This window comes from Pseudochaenichthys georgianus, chromosome 22 (assembly GCF_902827115.2).
Source record: "Pseudochaenichthys georgianus chromosome 22, fPseGeo1.2, whole genome shotgun sequence".
NCBI lineage: Eukaryota > Metazoa > Chordata > Actinopteri > Perciformes > Channichthyidae > Pseudochaenichthys > Pseudochaenichthys georgianus.
In genome coordinates, this window is record NC_047524.1 from 3,154,429 (window position 1) to 3,171,818 (window position 17,390).

General features: G+C 43.0%; 2 protein-coding genes across 2 annotated transcripts in view; both read left to right on the forward strand.

Annotated features, from left to right (window-relative positions):
- Positions 1-6,473, forward strand: part of ppp2r3a (protein phosphatase 2, regulatory subunit B'', alpha) — a 76,089-nt gene extending 69,616 nt beyond the window's left edge. Inside the window, 1 exon segment of the mRNA XM_034111202.2 lies at positions 3,783-6,473. Within this exon segment, the coding sequence (XP_033967093.1) occupies positions 3,783-3,879 (97 nt within the window). The 3' untranslated portion in view covers positions 3,880-6,473.
- Positions 6,474-16,022: 9,549 nt separating this feature from the next.
- Positions 16,023-17,390, forward strand: part of fndc3ba (fibronectin type III domain containing 3Ba) — a 130,090-nt gene continuing 128,722 nt past the window's right edge. The window contains exon 1 of the mRNA XM_034110916.2: positions 16,023-16,110. The gene's annotated coding sequence lies outside the window, so the exon portion shown is untranslated. The remainder of the gene's footprint in view (positions 16,111-17,390) is intronic.

Below are 17,390 nucleotides of genomic sequence, written 5' to 3' on the forward strand. Positions count from 1 at the left end.
CTAAAGCCAGTTGAGTAGCACTTGAAATGTTTGGCTCTATGAAACCTGATGTACTTTATGATTCTGTTTTCTTCAAGGTTGTGTCTTCCTGGTGGAACGCACTTATTGTAAGTCGCTTTGGATAAAATCCTCAGCTAAATGCAATGTAATATAATGTCTGGGGGGGTATGCCCACCCCCCAGAAGAAAAGTTTTAAAAATAACCCCTTAAATGATGACTTCTAGTTAATTTAAGGGGGGGGGACCCTATAGTGCCCTGCCTCCCCTTTCTATGACAACACGATAGAGATAGGACCAGATGAGTCTACAGGATGAGTCGACGGCATCTTTTCTTGGGCTTGTTTCTCCCACAGATTGACGCTCTGATATGACTCCCTGATAAACACTGCTATGTCATTGATTAGGTTGAAAAGTGTTCCACATTCGATGACATTTTGGGTAGTTTCAGCCAGGACAAGATTAAGAACATGAGCATAGCACCACACATGGACATGAGTGGGTGACTGGGAGGTCATCAGTGCAGAAAATCCTTTGTACCGGCCTTTCATATTGGATGCTCCATCCGTTGCATTACCTATACACACATGCCCTTGTCCACTTTCAGATGCTTGAAGTATTGTCCGGTGGATGCATGGCACTTCACTAAAGCCACAAGCCTCTCTTGCACAGTCTCATTGACATATTTTAAGATTACTGAACACTGATCCTGAGAAGTTATGTCTTGTGTTGTGTCCAGCTGAACAGAAGACATTCCGGCCTTCTGGACATCACTGGAGATACTTTCTTTGATTAGACTACGAACAGTTTCTATGATGGAGTTAACAGTAGTTTTGGAGAGTAGGGGGATGAGAGACCCTCTACCTTTTGTTCCACTGGATTGGTGCAATTTCTTGCTCTTCTCTACGCAATCATCCAGATGCTCTTTTAACCAGACATCATACTTTCCTAATAAAAGGATGAGCTCCAAAAAGTTACCGTGGTCCACGGTGTTGTCAGCTAGCATATATGCTCCCTCATTCTCCACCTGCCTGCACTTTCACCACATCCACCACATACTCCAAAACCTGACGTCTCTTTCGGACTTGTTCCCTATGAGCAGACATCTGACTGCCAGCAAACATGCTTTCGATGTCTGCTTTAGAGCACCGTAAGAAAAAAGCTTCAGCACAGGTTGAATGTGTAATGCTCTTTTTGTGCTCCTCTGTACGCTGGTGTGCGTGCCTCCAATCTGACATTCCAGTTATAAAGACATACAAAACAAAACAACATATGACGTCCCTTGCAATATGACGCCACTTTCTGCTGGTGCCATCTTTACAGGTGAATACCGTCTGCACAACTGGATTTCTGGTATGTTGTTGTGGGTGCTGTTCTAAAAACATCTGTAACATAGATGGCTCGGGGCGGGCAAAGTAATCTATGTCCTCCTGCTCTTTGCTCTCCTCACTCTCCTCCTCTGGGGATGCTACCTGGCTCAACACAATGATACAGAATGAATGGATTCCCTGATAGAGGTCCATACAAATAGGCATTGACATAACAATACCACACAGTTAATGGTCAAAACTACATGTGTGCCTCCATTTTTTATCTATTTCTATATTATTCATTCTATATATTGTCAATCAAAACTACCACAACAAGCTGACTATAAACATTTTCTTCAGGTCCCAAAAGACCACTGTTGCCCTTATAACCAAATAAGTAAATACACTAAACAAAACAAGCTGCCAGCTGACAGTAATTGTTCATGAATGTTGGTTAACTTTCAATGAGACAACGTATCAGAGTCCCATTAAGCTATATTTTAACTTGCCAGGGAAAACCTAAAAAAGCCAGCTTACTAGCTTGGAGGCTAACGAATGTTTCTCTTATAATATTTGTCTTATTAGTGCTTCATCAAAGGGATATTAATGGGTTCCAGAATTACAGAGTATCATAACCTTAATAATAATATTTTCCTAATTTTCTTAGCTTCTGCTTACCGCCAGTTCTCCTCGCTCTCCCCACTCGCGCTGATCTCTCTCCCTCTCATCATCTTCCTCACCACCAATATCGGCCACGGGTTAGAAGAAGATGGACCTGCACCTGTACTAAACATGTCGGTTATTTTGACACAAGCGGCAGCATCAGCACGAAGGGCCTGCTTTTTTCTTGCCCGCAATTGTTCTGCTCTCCCTTTTCGCTTGGCCTTCGCCTTCGCCATTTCTAACTCGAACTTTTTTTTTCTCGAAAAAAAAGGAAGTTTGGCTTCAACGGCCGGCTCACCTCCTGGGGGCGTGATTTAATGATGCACACCGAGCGGCCCAAAGGGGGAGGTGATTAAAGATTTGATTGGGCCGGCCCAGTGTCAATTACTAAAAACATTTAAACAGAGGGCCAATATACCCGTCTTATGGGCCGGGACTTCAGAAAAAAAAAAGAAATGACGTGTCGGCCCAAAAGGCACGTCGGCCCACCGGGAAAATGCCCGGTATGCCAGATGGCCAGTCCACCCCTGCACACACACCATATATATATACATTACTTCAGGGGACATTACATTGACTTAAGGCCCGGACACACCAATCTGACAACAAAGAACTGACACAGACGGACTCCGACTGTTGCGTCGTCTCTGCGTCTTGGCCATGTGTCGCACTGGAACACACCGCAAAGACTTCAGCCCACGTCAAAGAAGCACGTACGAACTGCGCATGCGTGAGTGGCAATAACTCTCCTTACCAGCAGGCGGCGATAGTGTGTATTCGTCATTCAAAAGAGGCAACCGGAACACAGACTGCGTGACTTAAACAAAGACTGCGTGATTTAAACAAAGAGTGTGTGTGTTCCATTTTCTCTACAGCGAGAAGCTCACGGGGCTTTCCCGAGCCTGTGTCGAGAGCTGGAGTTGAATGAAATCTCAGATTTGCCTTCTTAATAGTTTGTTTAGGTCCCTCATTTCCGTTTCGCTTCTCATGCACTGATTCGCTAGCTGAACAGCCAATCAGAGTGATTTATTTTGCCGACTGCCTTTGGCCGACTGCCAGTTTTCGGCCGAAAAGGCGTCGGCCCGGCTGAAAAGACCCGACCAATTTGAGTAGGGCGTGTCGACGCTCATCGTCGGCCTGACGCCCACCGACGCCGATAATTGGCCTGGTGTGTTTGTGCCTTTACATGCATTTCCTGGAGACGTATCCTAACCTTAACCATAACCAACACATGTCTAACTCTAACCCTTACCCTAACCAAGTCTTCACCCTAAACTTAATGATTCCCCTCATGGGGGATCTCCATTTTGTCTCCATAAGGGAAGCCAGTCCCCACAGGTGACTGTGTAAACAGATTTAGGTCCCCACAAGGATAGTAATCCTAGGCCACACACACACACACACACACACACACACACCACACACACACAACACACCACACACACACACAACACACACACACACACACACACACACACACACACACACACACACACACACACACACATAAAACGCACTTTTTCTATCTTGCCTTCAACTCCTAATCCACAAACCCCTCGCCCTTATTCCACCTAGCTTAGCACTTTTTACTTTTGTTGTTATTTTGTTTTACTTGCTTGTAAGCACTTTGAGCACCAGGAAAAGCACTTTATAAATGTAATGTATTATTATTATACATGCCTATGTGCATCTCCAAGTATTGAAATACACAATACAATATTTTGATATTCTGGTATCTGAAGACGAGTTTGTTCGTCAGGACAGTTAAACTATAATTCAAATTAACCAGTGTTGCTGTGTGTTGTGTTTTCAGGTCTTTTGATGATGACTATGAGTCCGAGGAGCTTCAAGTCTCAGGAGAGATTGGGAATAAAATGGAGAAGCTGGTCATTTCAGACCTGTCAGCATAAAACTCTTCCCTGGATTCTTGGGTATTTTTCCTGGAAAACAATGGATTGAAGGTCCCTTCAGAATGGAGCACCAAAAGAAGCATGGACGTAAAGACAGAGAGAAACATCTGTCTCTCGATGACTCTGGAGCCTCCTCAGAGCGGACTCATCGTTTTTCGTGTGTTTGTGTGTGACCGTAAACCAGTACTGTTCTGTGTCTGGTGCAATATCACTTCTGTATTCATACAGAGAACTGTTTCACTGCCTGGTGCTCTTTGATCCGTCCGAGAGAACAAAGCGAAAGATGGTGGGGAGAAATGTACTATAAGCTCTTAAAGTAATCAAGACAAATAATCTCTGTGTACTTATAATGTAAATGTGAATTTTTATACAGACAATCCTGCCAAAGGACAATCATCTGAAGGTAGACGGACAGAGACCTAGAGTTACACAAACAGTGGAGAATATGGAGACAGAAATGGACAATTATAGCGATAGGAACTGAAAAAGAGCAGTCATCGGCTCAATATTGACACAGCATGTCACTGCGTTCCTTGTTAAACCTCCAGTCCCTTCAGGGAGGAATCATGTAACAGTATTGCTGATTGTAACAGCACCTCTCTGTGGCCAGTCTGTGTCACTGCAGGACATCACGGTCACTCGGTGCATAATGGCTGGCCAGCTTTTCAAGAGAGGGAGTTCAGTGTACTGCACAGCCTGAGCTGCTCTATTATTAGTGCAGCACTATCAGCCTCTGGACTCCCTTTGCAATTATTTTTAAACCCTAGAAACAAAGTGTCTGACCACACAGTCAGGCCACAGTGAGACACATGCACATAAAATGATGCGTGTTGACGAACATATCAAACATATCAAGCTCTCTGGTAGAGTTTCCCATGTGAGCTGTTCCTGTCAGTCTCATGCAATTATTCAGCAGTGTTTTTCTCCCTTCCTTGTTTATTATGTACAGTACCTGGTTATTACGTTGATCTGTTTCTGAAATCGATGCCAACATTTTTATTTGTTCCGCTTAAACATCTCTTTGTCATGAAACGTTTGATAATGAAACTTTTTGTACACACCACTGCCTTTTAAAGTGACACGTCCCCCAAACAATGGCCATTCTCACACCTTAGGTATTATCTGGCCTGCAGATAGTTTTGGTTTGATTTGAAAAAGTGTTAGGAATCTTTGCGATTTCACCTCAACCATTATTACAGTGCAAATGAGGGGAATTTAGTTATATTTAAGCTACGTAATTTTTCTAGGCTTTTTGCAACAGCATTATTTTTTAATTGTTATTTTATTTGCAGAAACCTCAGACATGGATACATTACAATTCAATCAAATCAGAACTGTTCACATACATAGATATACTTGGTTAAATGTAGCTTTTGAATTTGAATAAAACTACCCTTTATCTCCATCACTCCCAGAGACAGCTGCATGTGAACACTGCCCTTACTGTAATAGCTAGCTGTGTGTGTGTGTGTGTGTGTGTGTGTGTGTGTGTGTGTGTGTGTGTGTGTGTGTGTGTGTGTGTTCTCAGAAATCATAATACAGGGGTGTGTTTTAGGAGCGTGTGATGTGTAGCTCTCAGTTTCGGGCTGATAACACGTCATAGTTGTTGCCATTGGATGTGGTTCCCAGGGTCAGAGTGTGTGTGCACGCTAGTATAACTCTTTAATTAGGAAAGGGACAGCTTTTGGCTTCAAATTCACTGCCATATACCTCCTTCACAGACATTTACTGTACACACACACACACACACACACACACACACACACACACACACACACACACACACACACACACACACACACACACACACACACACACACACACTTTAGTTGCTATAGAAAGGGGGAACGCTAGTGGATGCTGTAAGGCCTTAAAGACCTTAAGTTGACCCTTTTATGCTCTATTGCCATTGTAAATGTGCCTGACTGTGTATTAAATATATTATTATAATAATAACTAATGATAAGCCATTATAGATATAACGGCTGCGGTTTGTTGTTGTATTTTGATGGTTTGTATTGCTGTGCCACTGTGTGGCTCGGGATAAGGGGGGTAAATTATGATGGATGTATGTTTGTGTGTTCGATGCACGGTGGATATCATCAGAAGACAAAGGGGATCTGACAATCACAACATATGACAAACATCTCACGTGGAGACCTCTGGGACTGATGCTTTTTCTCGCTGTGGCGACACACACACTCACACACTTCTAGGGAGACCAGCTGATGGAGACAGTGTTTGAGAAGAACTGTTGAAGGCATTGGGACTCCGACTGTGTCCTGATGCAGCATCGAGCCGGGAGAAAAGCCATGCAAAACTTTTACTTTGAAATGAAATCTCTACTTTGATATGCAGACGGAAGACTTTTATTTTGATGTACTTCCTCTGTGCAGAGGAGACTTGAGTAGGCTGAGACGTATTCAAATACTGATGATTATTGTATTGGCATGGCTTTCTTTCTTTCTCTTTTTCTTTCTTTCTTTCTTTCTTTCCTTTTGTTCTTTTTTCCTTTTTGTCTTCTTTCCCTTTTCTTTGCCCAGCGCTGTCATTTGTTGCTTTTTTTGAAGTTTAAAAGTTTAAATAAAAATGTTTCAAGAATAATAACTCTCCGTGAAGGTTTTTTACGGTTGCCTACGTACACTCCCCTCCTCTCCCCTCAGACACACAAACAAGTCTCACACACACGTTAGTCATCCAGCCCTCCTTGTGTACACACACAGCAAGTACAGTAAGTGTGTTTGTCTGCACTGAGGCTCAGCAGGGTGTGCTTTACAGCCTTTAAAAGGGCTGAGGATCTGGCGTTCTGACCTTCTACCTGACGGATGATTTATTTGGCATCCATATCAAGAACTTCAAACTAGAACACGATATCCTCGTTCAAAAACGTTTAAATTGATACTGGTAACACTTCAAGGTTGGTGAAGTTTTTAGAGTTTGTTTTTTGTCCTCAAGTACAAGGGATGATTTAATGCCAGCTCATTTCATCGAGGGTACTCAACCCTTATGTCTTGGACTGCTACTGGCATACCTGAAGTCAGTAAATAAATGTCTCAATACCGTCGTGAGACTGACAAAATCTACCGCGATTTAAAAACATTTTTTTAAATAATTTTTTTTTTTTTTTTTTAAACCTTTATTTAACCAGATGGTCCCATTGAGATCATCGATCTCTTTTTCAAGGGAGACCTGTCCAACAGGGCAGCAAGTAGGTTACAACATGAACATAAAACAACAGATAACACAAAAGGACATCGTATTTACAGGGCTACATGTACACACCTAGAGACATTGACAAGTACCAACAGTATCTTTATATCTCTGTCAATAAGCCTCACCTTCTTGGCAAACACTGTATTGTTTTTGAAGTGGTGGAGAGACAATGCACAGTCTGCTGTCACCCATGGCCGAAGCATATCTCTCTGTCCCAGCAACACCAGTACCAAGCGAGAGAGTTGTTTCCACAGCAGGGGATTTTGCAAACGCCCAAACATCCCAGCTTCTACCTGGAAAAGTGGACATGCTCATATTCCTAAAAGATAACCTTGATGAGTGAGTGAGTGAGAGTTGAGTTACTAAAGTGAAACTTGATTTATTCTATTGCAGGGTCTGATTATTATATTGTTGACACTTTAAAATACTACTATCCTATTAAAATGCTGTAGAAATCAGATTTATTATTTAATAAAGAAAAACACATTTTTTTTCTTTATTTTTCAATATCGCGATAAATATCGTACCGTGGACTTTTTATCGTGATATTATCGTACCGTGAGTTTTTGGTATCGTTACATTCCTACATGGCTGAAGGCTAGGCCTCTACATCAAGACATTTTTAGTCTTTAACTTTATCCTCATACTATACTATTATTCTCAAAGTGAAATTAAGTTCATATTTGAAGTGTGTGTCTCTACTGGGACGTGTCTCCATGCTTTAATGTTCAAAAAGCTCTTTTTCTCACACTGCCTGTGCTGCAGCACCTCTTTTCACCCTCTGTCTGAAACCAGAGCCCAGTCTGCTCTGATTGGTTAGCTGGCCGGCTCTGTTGTGATTGGTTAACTGCTTAGAGATGTCTTTTAGCACATCATGTACGATGTGATGCATGTAGCTCTTGGCCATTTTAATTTTCTCAAAGTAGCTCTCAGATGAAGAAAGGTTGGAGCCCCCTGCTCTAAGTGATGCTGTCACGCACTCTAGCCATGAACAACCATTATAAAATCTAAAACGGGCTGCAAATGTACCAAAACTCAAACTGTGATATGTCAAAAACTCTAAAAGATATAAAAAATCGGAATACAAGATTAATAGCTGAACGTCTTGTGACCGTTTTGAAGTTGGAACGAAGTCTCGAGCTGAAAGTAGGTGGAAGGAGTATCATTTTGCACACGGTGAAGTGAAAAGAGGATTTTAAGAGTGTTGGAGTGCGAGCCAATAGAAGCATGAGTCTTATATAGTGATGTCACTATGTTACGAAAGTAAACAAAGGAGTCCAATCGAGGCGTTTCAGGCAGGAGGGGAGTGTGTGTGGAGGGAACACAGGGATGTTATCCTTTGAAGACCATTTATATGTGTGGCGGTGTGGTGCGGCTCGGTGTTAGAAGTCGGTTGCTGACAACGCCACCTGGGGGAGTTTCGCCCCCAGGAAATGATAAAAACTAGGTCTAATGCTGATAAGGACAATCAGGTCCGTTTTACAACACGAGCAGAGACAGTTTTAAGTGTCAGAATACAGTTTTATTTATAACATACAAAATATCTAAAAACACCACACACAATACATTTGAATAAAATACCCACTTTGGGGAAACGGACAGGGCTGGGCTTACCACGGGGGCAGTTAACAAAAAGGGGAGTAAGGGGTCCAAAATAAATCACCCGTGACACTGCACACCACTCAAAATGGACACGTGAAGAAAACCACTGCCACCACCAGGGAGTCTGCCGCCTCAGGCCCACAGCACCTGTCCGGCACAGGATGACATGCTATGGTTCTGACAGAAGGTTAAACAAAGGAAAACAACAAAATACACCAAATCTGAATGAATGTAAACACAAATGGATAAACAATAATAATGGACAGCCAGGGATAATCAAATTAAATAATAAGTGTCCTTAGAGTCGGATTAGGGCAATTCCCTGGCACCAACGGCTCCAGCAACAGGCCAGATGCAAAGAAACAAATATAACACATTACAGGAAAGTTAAAACCCCAAAAAGCAGAATAGGGCCTCTTTAATTAAACTAGTCTTACTTTTTTCTTGAGGTTTTCACTCATTGCAAATCAAGGTTGATGGTCGGCATGAGTTTCTGCTGGGGGTTTATTGTTCTTCTGAATACAATAATTGTTCAGGGAATGGTGTAATAGTTGGCATGGCAACATGTTGTGATTTCTTTATGAGCAATTTGCCTCCCACTGAAGGTCAGAGTTGACTGGGCATTGTTTGAAATGGCACTCGGCTTGTTTTTCCCCCAAATGTCAGGGCCAAAGCCATTAGCCAACCAGAGCAGACCAGCTCTTTGAGTCATGGACATTCCTCCGTCATGATTGCCAAAACCCACCCCCCCCCCTGGCCGTGTGATGTCACCCCCTGTGATGTCATAACAGGAAGTTCTTCTGTAAGTCAAAACACATGACATGTTTAGCAGAGCTGGAACTAACACATATTTGCCCTGAACATGAAGCTTTAGATAAAGCCAAGTGGAAAATCCCCCAAAAGAGCGAGGACACGACTGGAACCAATTCATCTTATTAATGAGAGCAAGGCGACGGCAGAGAGATGTGTCTGGGCACTGGAGGGTCTTGAATCAGGCGAGAGACGTGCCTGTTCCACACACACCATTGATACCAGAAACATGAGCTTGGGATAAAGCTCCTTGGGAAAGACCTGGAAAGAGAGGAAGCAACTGGAACCAATCTTATGCTCATCTTCATCTTCTCAAAGAAAGACGGAGAGATGAGCTTGGAAACAGGAGGAGTTTGGATTGGGTGTCCCTGTTGTTCGAGACATACTACAAATCTCAACTGGCATACCTCATATGATAGGATGAATCCAACTTACCAGGAGGTTGACATTTTGGTTCAAATGTCGGCTCACTTTACTATTGAACTACGACACTTAAAGCGGACCTATCATGCTATATTTGAAACATATATTGTAGAGCCATACCTATATAAAACATGTCTGTGAAGTTTTCTTTTCAAAATACCAAACAGATCCTGCATTTTAGCCTCACTTCGCTCTATTTGCTCTTTTCCAGCCCTGTTTTTGCAAGGGCTGATTCTGCTTGTGTGGCAGACTACAGCGCCACCTACAGGCCTGGCATATGTACTACAGCGTCTCCAGCGCTTTCGAGCGGTCTCTCATTCCCTTGATAGGTGGATAGTTGCCCTTATAGGCGGAGCACCCCTTTTCTGACGTCAGAACAATTCAAATAATAATCAGATCCGCTGCAGCCGCGTTTTTAGAGATTTGGGGAGGGAAAGAGAGAGGGTTGTGTTTCCTGACACTTGGTGAGTTCCCTGACACACCGGGGACACATATTCATGTATACAAGATGTGCAAAAGTGCATTTTGCATGTTAGGTCCCCTTTAAATCTACCTTCAAAGACATTATGAATATGATATTAATATTAATATAATATAATATTAATTCTAATCAACAATCAAATACTTAGCTTTGTATGTAATGTATACAATTACTGGCCTCGGCGGTCCTTTGTATTTAGCCTTCACTAAGATGTATAAGTATGGTCAACGTTACATCAAGCTAACAGCATTATTGCAGGCTTGTAGAGATGCTATCACCGCTATACTGGAGATGGTTATTATGTCTTACATGTTGCCAGCCACAGTGTATTTTTTTAAATGCTACAGATGGCAAAATGATTACACATGGGGCAATACACATGTGGCTTGATTAAGAATAAGATTTCCCAAATGTAACGAGCAAGAGCTATTTTTTAAAAACATTTAACATAAAATATTAAGGTGAGACCTGAACCGAAAAATGCTGAAAGGCAAATAAAAGAATTCCACGCAGAAATAAAGAAACATCTCCATGTTCATCCTAACATTATAGTTTGTTTCAGTTTATCACATGAAAATGATTTGCTGTTCCTGATCATTTAATATATTCATAATTTAAAGGTGAATACATGATATGAGTCATATGAGTTATGATTATATGACTTATCAGCTGATCAGAGTTCAGTGATAAAAATCTCATTTAAATCACGTCACATTTTTTTCTGCACACACACATATTTCAATGACGTGCACTATTCAGGACGTGCACATGTAACCACACTCACTATAGATATAGATGTTGCGAGTTTGATGTCTGACGGTCCAGACAGCTGCATTGCAGAACTCTGAGAACGAAGGGTTGATGGGTAGAGAGAGGCCCAAAGAGAGAGAGGGCGGCATGTCTGCTCCTGTTGGTCTGGAGAGAACTTCGGGATTGACTCCTTTGAACTCACAATGAGCCAAATTCCATCCTTACATCTATGGGAGGAAGTACCTTACACGCACACACATGCACACACACACGCACACACATGCACACACAACCACACACACACACACCATCATGTTCCTTCGTAGCCTTTTCTGCTGCCGGAGGCCCATTATCAGCTGTCACCTGGTGTCTCAGTCTAGCGTTTTATCTAACATATGCACACACATGTAGACACAACACACACACACACACACACACACACACACACACACACACACACACACACACACACACACACACACACACACACACACACACACACACACACACACACACACACACACACACACACACACACACATTATGCATGTAAGGGCAGGAGCAGAGGCGTAATTAGCATTTAGAGAACCACATAGAAGGATTGGCCGCAATCCAACAATTTCTATACTCGCTTCCTCGACTTGGCTTTCTCTTCGCTGTATGAATATACAGTACGCACTATCATATGGCTGCACACATTCCACTCACTTCAAAGACCTCTGGTGAGCTGAGTGTGCATGATTACAGGGAGGGCTTGCTTTAAAGAGCCTCAGAGAGAGGCAAATCTGAGAGATGGAGAGATGGAGGGAAAGAAGGAGGGAGAGAGAAAGCAGCTGGGTTGGTGGTAAACATCTGGAGGTTTTGGAGAGCTGGCCCTGACATGGGGAAATATCTTTCCTCGTCCAATCTCCTCCATCGATCTGATCTGATGTGACGGTCTGTCTGCAAAGGTCCAATAGGTCGCTCAGGGAGGCTTTGTTTACGCGTTTATTCCAATCAACACAACTCCCAAATGTTTCCACATAACAAAATCCTGGGAACGCTTCGCTGATATTGAGTTACAGCCCTCGTTGCGCAACAATTCACTTCTCACTTCAACGTTTCTAAGCCCTGAGTTTCATCTGCTTCTCTTTATCCTTGGGAATAACATGGATTTAATATGGATTTAGTAGAGGAGATCAACAAGGGAAATGGATTTACCTCATTAGTGTATTGGATACAATAATATAAATATTATTTGAATGTTTAATCCAACCATCCTTCTGGGACCCCACATTGTCCTCTGTTGGGTACATGACACCATACATGCTGTTCAATGTAAAGCACATCTTGGGCTTTTTAGTGGGGGTGCGGAGAACAGAGCAAATATTCTGTGGTTTTAAGTAGCGGGAATTCAAGCAAACAAGTTTTATGGCAGTAGATATTGGAAGATACATGTTTTTATTCTTTATAGGATTGTTCTATTATATTTAGGAACTCATGTCATATTGTCAATGCTTCTTCTCATTTTCAACCAGTTGCCATCGCCTCGGTAAAAGCACACTGAGTGAGGCAAGACATGTTACATTTAATAAATATGTTTTTATATAGATCTACAGTGAATATTAATCAGCTGGTACAGATTTAGCTCAAATCACATCAATTTGTAAATTCTCATTTTCATCAGTGTGATCAGGTACCTAGATTTAGATTATTTGTAAATGTGTTAAACATTGTTTAAGATTATATATTTGGTTTGTTAAGTTAAATTGCCTTTTCATATTGTTGGATGAATTGATGGACTGTATGTTGATTGATAACGTTTTCAATTCATTTTGATAGATTTGAAATATTTCTACAAAAATGTGATCCCAGTATCCACATTTATGGCATTTGGAATCAACCCATGGCTGGTTTATCATCCACTGTTTCTGCGGTTAGGGGGCTCCACCGTCTGTCTGTCTGTCTGTCTGCCCGTCTGTCCGTCTGTCTGTCTGTCTGTCTGTCTGTCTGTCTGTCCGTCTGTCCGTCTGTCTGTCTGTCTGTCTGTCTGCCCGTCTGTCTGTCTGTCTGTCTGTCTGCCCGTCTGTCTGTCTGTCTGTCTGCCCGTCTGTCTGTCTGTCTGTCTGTCTGTCTGTCTGTCTGTCTGTCTGTCTGTCTGTCTGTCTGCCCGTCTGTCTGTCTGTCTGTCTGTCTGCCCGTCTGTCTGTCTGTCTGTCTGTCTGTCTGTCTGTCCGTCTGTCCGTCTGTCCGTCTGTCTGTCCGTCTGCCCGTCTGCCCGTCTGTCCGTCTGTCCGTCTGTCCGTCCGTCCGTCCGTCCGTCCGTCTGTCCGTCTGTCCGTCCGTCCGTCCGTCCGTCTGTCCGTCTGTCCGTCCGTCCGTCCGTCCGTCTTTCTGTCTTTCTGTCTGTCTGTCTGTCCGTCCGTCCGTCCGTCCGTCCGTCTGTCCGTCTGTCCGTCTGTCCGTCCGTCCGTCCGTCTGTCTTTCTGTCTGTCCGTCCGTCCGTCCGTCCGTCCGTCCGTCCGTCCGTCTTTCTGTCTTTCTGTCCGTCTGTCTGTCCGTCCGTCTGTCTTTCTGTCTTTCTGTCTGTCTGTCTGTCCGTCCGTCCGTCCGTCCGTCCGTTCCGTCCGTCTGTCCGTCCGTCCGTCCGTCTTTCTGTCTTTCTGTCTGTCCGTCCGTCCGTCCGTCTTTCTGTCTTTCTGTCTGTCCGTCCGTCCGTCCGTCCGTCTGTCTTTCTGTCTGTCTGTCTGTCCGTCCGTCCGTCCGTCTGTCCGTCCGTCCGTCCGTCTGTCCGTCTGTCTGTCTGTGCACACTGTTTATAACCTGGGCTGGTGTGTGTGAGAAGGATTTTTCTGCCTGCCACATCAATTGCCCCCTGAGGATGATTAGTGTTTATTGAATAGAACTGAATTCCTTACAGGCACAATGTCCTGATCCAGGGCCCTTTTTTTGTCTGGCTTAAAAAATACGTTTTCTTAGTGCAGTTGCTGGAATGTGTGTGTCGGTGTGTGTGTGTGTGTGTGTGTGTGTGTGTGTGTGTGTGTGTGTGTGTGTGTGTGTGTGTGTGTGTGTGTGTGTGTGTGTGTGTGTGTGTGTGTGTGTGTGTGTGTGTGTGTGTGTAATACATCTCGAACCAAGGGGCAATGAGTTTATTTGGCTGTGTCTGCTTGTTTTAAAATACAGGAGGAAAGAGGCTGATTATCCTTGGAGAAAAGTACATAACAGAAGAAGACCCATCTGTTGATTCAACAGCTTGTTCTTTGTGTAGCTTGTTGTTGTCTTAATGTTAAATTATGAAGCAATTCTTCTCAACTGAAGAATTACTAACATTGATCAGTCTGGGAAACAAATTGGAGAAATTCAGTTTAATGAGGCTGCTATCGAGTGGTGCATGATCGTCTGCTGAACTGAATTGACCTTTCCATAGTCATCAGTCAAAATGGTGTACTCACTTTGTTTCTTACGTGAAACATACTTGATGTTGAATATTCTAAATTATATAGCATCTGTTCTGTATTTTCGATCCCACCCAGTTTTGAAATGCATGATATCTTATTTAGGGATGGTCCTTTCATCAAGTGGCATTATGTGGTTTTGTAATTCAAACCATGCATTTTGCACAAAAGCAATTGGCAGGTTTACGCCGTTGATCCTGACTTGAACTTGTAGACGTTAATGTCTTAATTCAGGCACCAACACGCCGAGATAAACCGTCGCCATAGAAACAGTAAAAACACTCTATGTATAATATGTATGCGTGCTGTACTGCATTCAGTTAAACAGTTAAATAAAGCAGAATAATTATCTTATAGCTTGCATATAGCCTTCTGGTCCTTTTTTTAACACAGCGAAATTCATTGTGACTTAAGTACAATTAAGAAAAACGAGTTAAATGGGTTAAGAGACATATATATTATATTACTTTATTCCCATATAAACTGCACTAAACTGTAGTCACAATGGCTTTATAACATCCTTCCATGCCATTTTACTCTATATATTTATTTCTGGTACACACTTCTTTTTGCCCTTTCCATGTGCAATAAAATTAGCACAAATTTAACATATTTTAACTTTTTGGTATAGATCAGGTCATGATGTCTCGTGTCAGTCGGACCTGTAACCCTTGGACCTGTCAGCTGGGATGTCAGGTTGCAGTGCAGCCACCAGAGGGACTTTGGCCTGTGGTTTAAGTTGTTTTGGAAGCACTTGGACAGAGATTTATTTTGTTGTTGTCATTAAATTAAAGTGAGCAAGGTGACACGGGGCGAGCAGTTCATTTGTTTTCTGTTGCAGGTTTATTGTACAAAGATATTCTGGGTCATTATGAAAGATAAACGTAAACCAGACTAAACTGGAATCAGCTTGGTTTTATTTGCAGAAGAGTTCAGCCACCTTTTGGGGCTGACATAGCAGAAATTCTTTAGGACACCACAACCTACTTACATGTTCAGCCTTGAAGATAAAATAAATGGTGGGTTGTCAAAACTGATGTTGTATACCTCTACCTAATCAGTGGCACCACATGATTAATGTAAAAACAAAGATTCTTATGGCACGGAGAATAGAAAACCGCCACAAAAACAGTGATTTACATTTGAATATTGATACATTGTTGATAGCCTACCAGTCAAACTGCATCAGAAACACACAGAACAATTTCGAAATAACAAAAAATATCCTTGTTTTTATTGCTTGTAGAATACCCACTTAACTGGAAAAGACGAGCGTGTGTATTTCTTGTGCCACATAGGTAGTGAAGCAGCTCTGCTCTCTGTTGGGCTTTTTTCTCAATGCGCAGTGTATTACGGTAAAAGGAGGCGGGCTCTGAACTACATGTGCGTCGCGTTTTGATTGACATGGCGGAGTCTCCCAGTACCCGTTGCGCCGCGCCAGCAGACAGGCAAGACCCGACCCTGGGAATAAAAAAACACGCAGCCCCGTCTGTTTGAAGATTACTTTATTGCAGCGAGGTGAGTTCTCTTTACACTTCTTTAACGGCACGACACCACCCCGCAAAAAACGGTAATAGAGGTCGATGAAATCGTTGTTGAAAAAGTTTTAGAAGTGCGTGTGTGTGAGTGTGTGTGGAGTTTGGAGAGCTGAGCGCTGACGCCGGCAGTCTGGGCCACTTGGCCAGCGCAAAGGAAAAAGGAAAACTGATTCGCTGCTGGTGACGGGGGTGAATCGAAACTTTTGGGCACATTTTCCCGTTTATTTGGTAACAACAACTTAATAGCTTTTCGGTGGGAATGATCGTGTTAGTTCTTCACACTAGTCGAGTGAATGTGTGCGTTTGTTGTCTGCTCTTTGTGGTCCCGATGTCTCTGCTTTCACCAAAGAATGTGTTTTTGTCTCCGAGGACTTCAGATGGAGTAGTGCGCAACAGGAGAAAAGCTTCCCTCTTTTGCCTATTCCTGCAACAAAATGCACTTATTCATCTGGGACTTGCATTGTGGAAATTGTCTGTTGTGTTGAGGCTGCTGAAAATCAGGAAATGAACACTTTTATAGCTGGAAAATAAGTTGGAATGGAAGATGCTGAGGCAGTACAATTTGACAGAGAGGGGGTTGCGAAATCATTGAATTGACACTATAGGGGCTTATTAGGCATCGGATAGCTGTAGGGGAATTTTAAAGGGGGCTATGTTTTAGTGACTTTCCATAGAGTTTGTGTGCAAATGCAGAATGCAGAAAAAAAGGCTTTGGAGAGGGAAAAAATCCAAACTCCAGCATATCCTAGCATTCCTTCCAGTCAGTCTCTCCCTCTCGCTCTCCCTCTCTCTCCCCCTCTCAGAAACGACTACGTGTCTGTCTGTTTGAGCAGGGAAGACAACTTTCTCTCTCAGCCTCCTCTCTAATGCAGACGTGGAAATCAAACATTGGTCTCCTGCTCGAAACGATCGATTTCCTGCCTCCCCTGTATACCTCCATGAGAGGACAGTGGCCTGCCTATTAGAGGTCCTTCAGCCCATCAGCGAAGAGGAGACCGGAGATGTGGCAGGCAGCAATAGGTCGGAAAATGTAAGATGCCAAAGATGACTCGAGACACTTTTTTTTTTTTTGTGGTTATATGTCGTAATAACAAGAGTTAATTGTCATGCTGCCATATGAGCGGTGAAGGGGGGGGGGGGGGAAATATAGGCGAGGGGGAAAACACACACACGCACGCACACACGCGCACACACACACACACACACACACACACACACCACACACACACACACACACACACACACACACACCACACACAC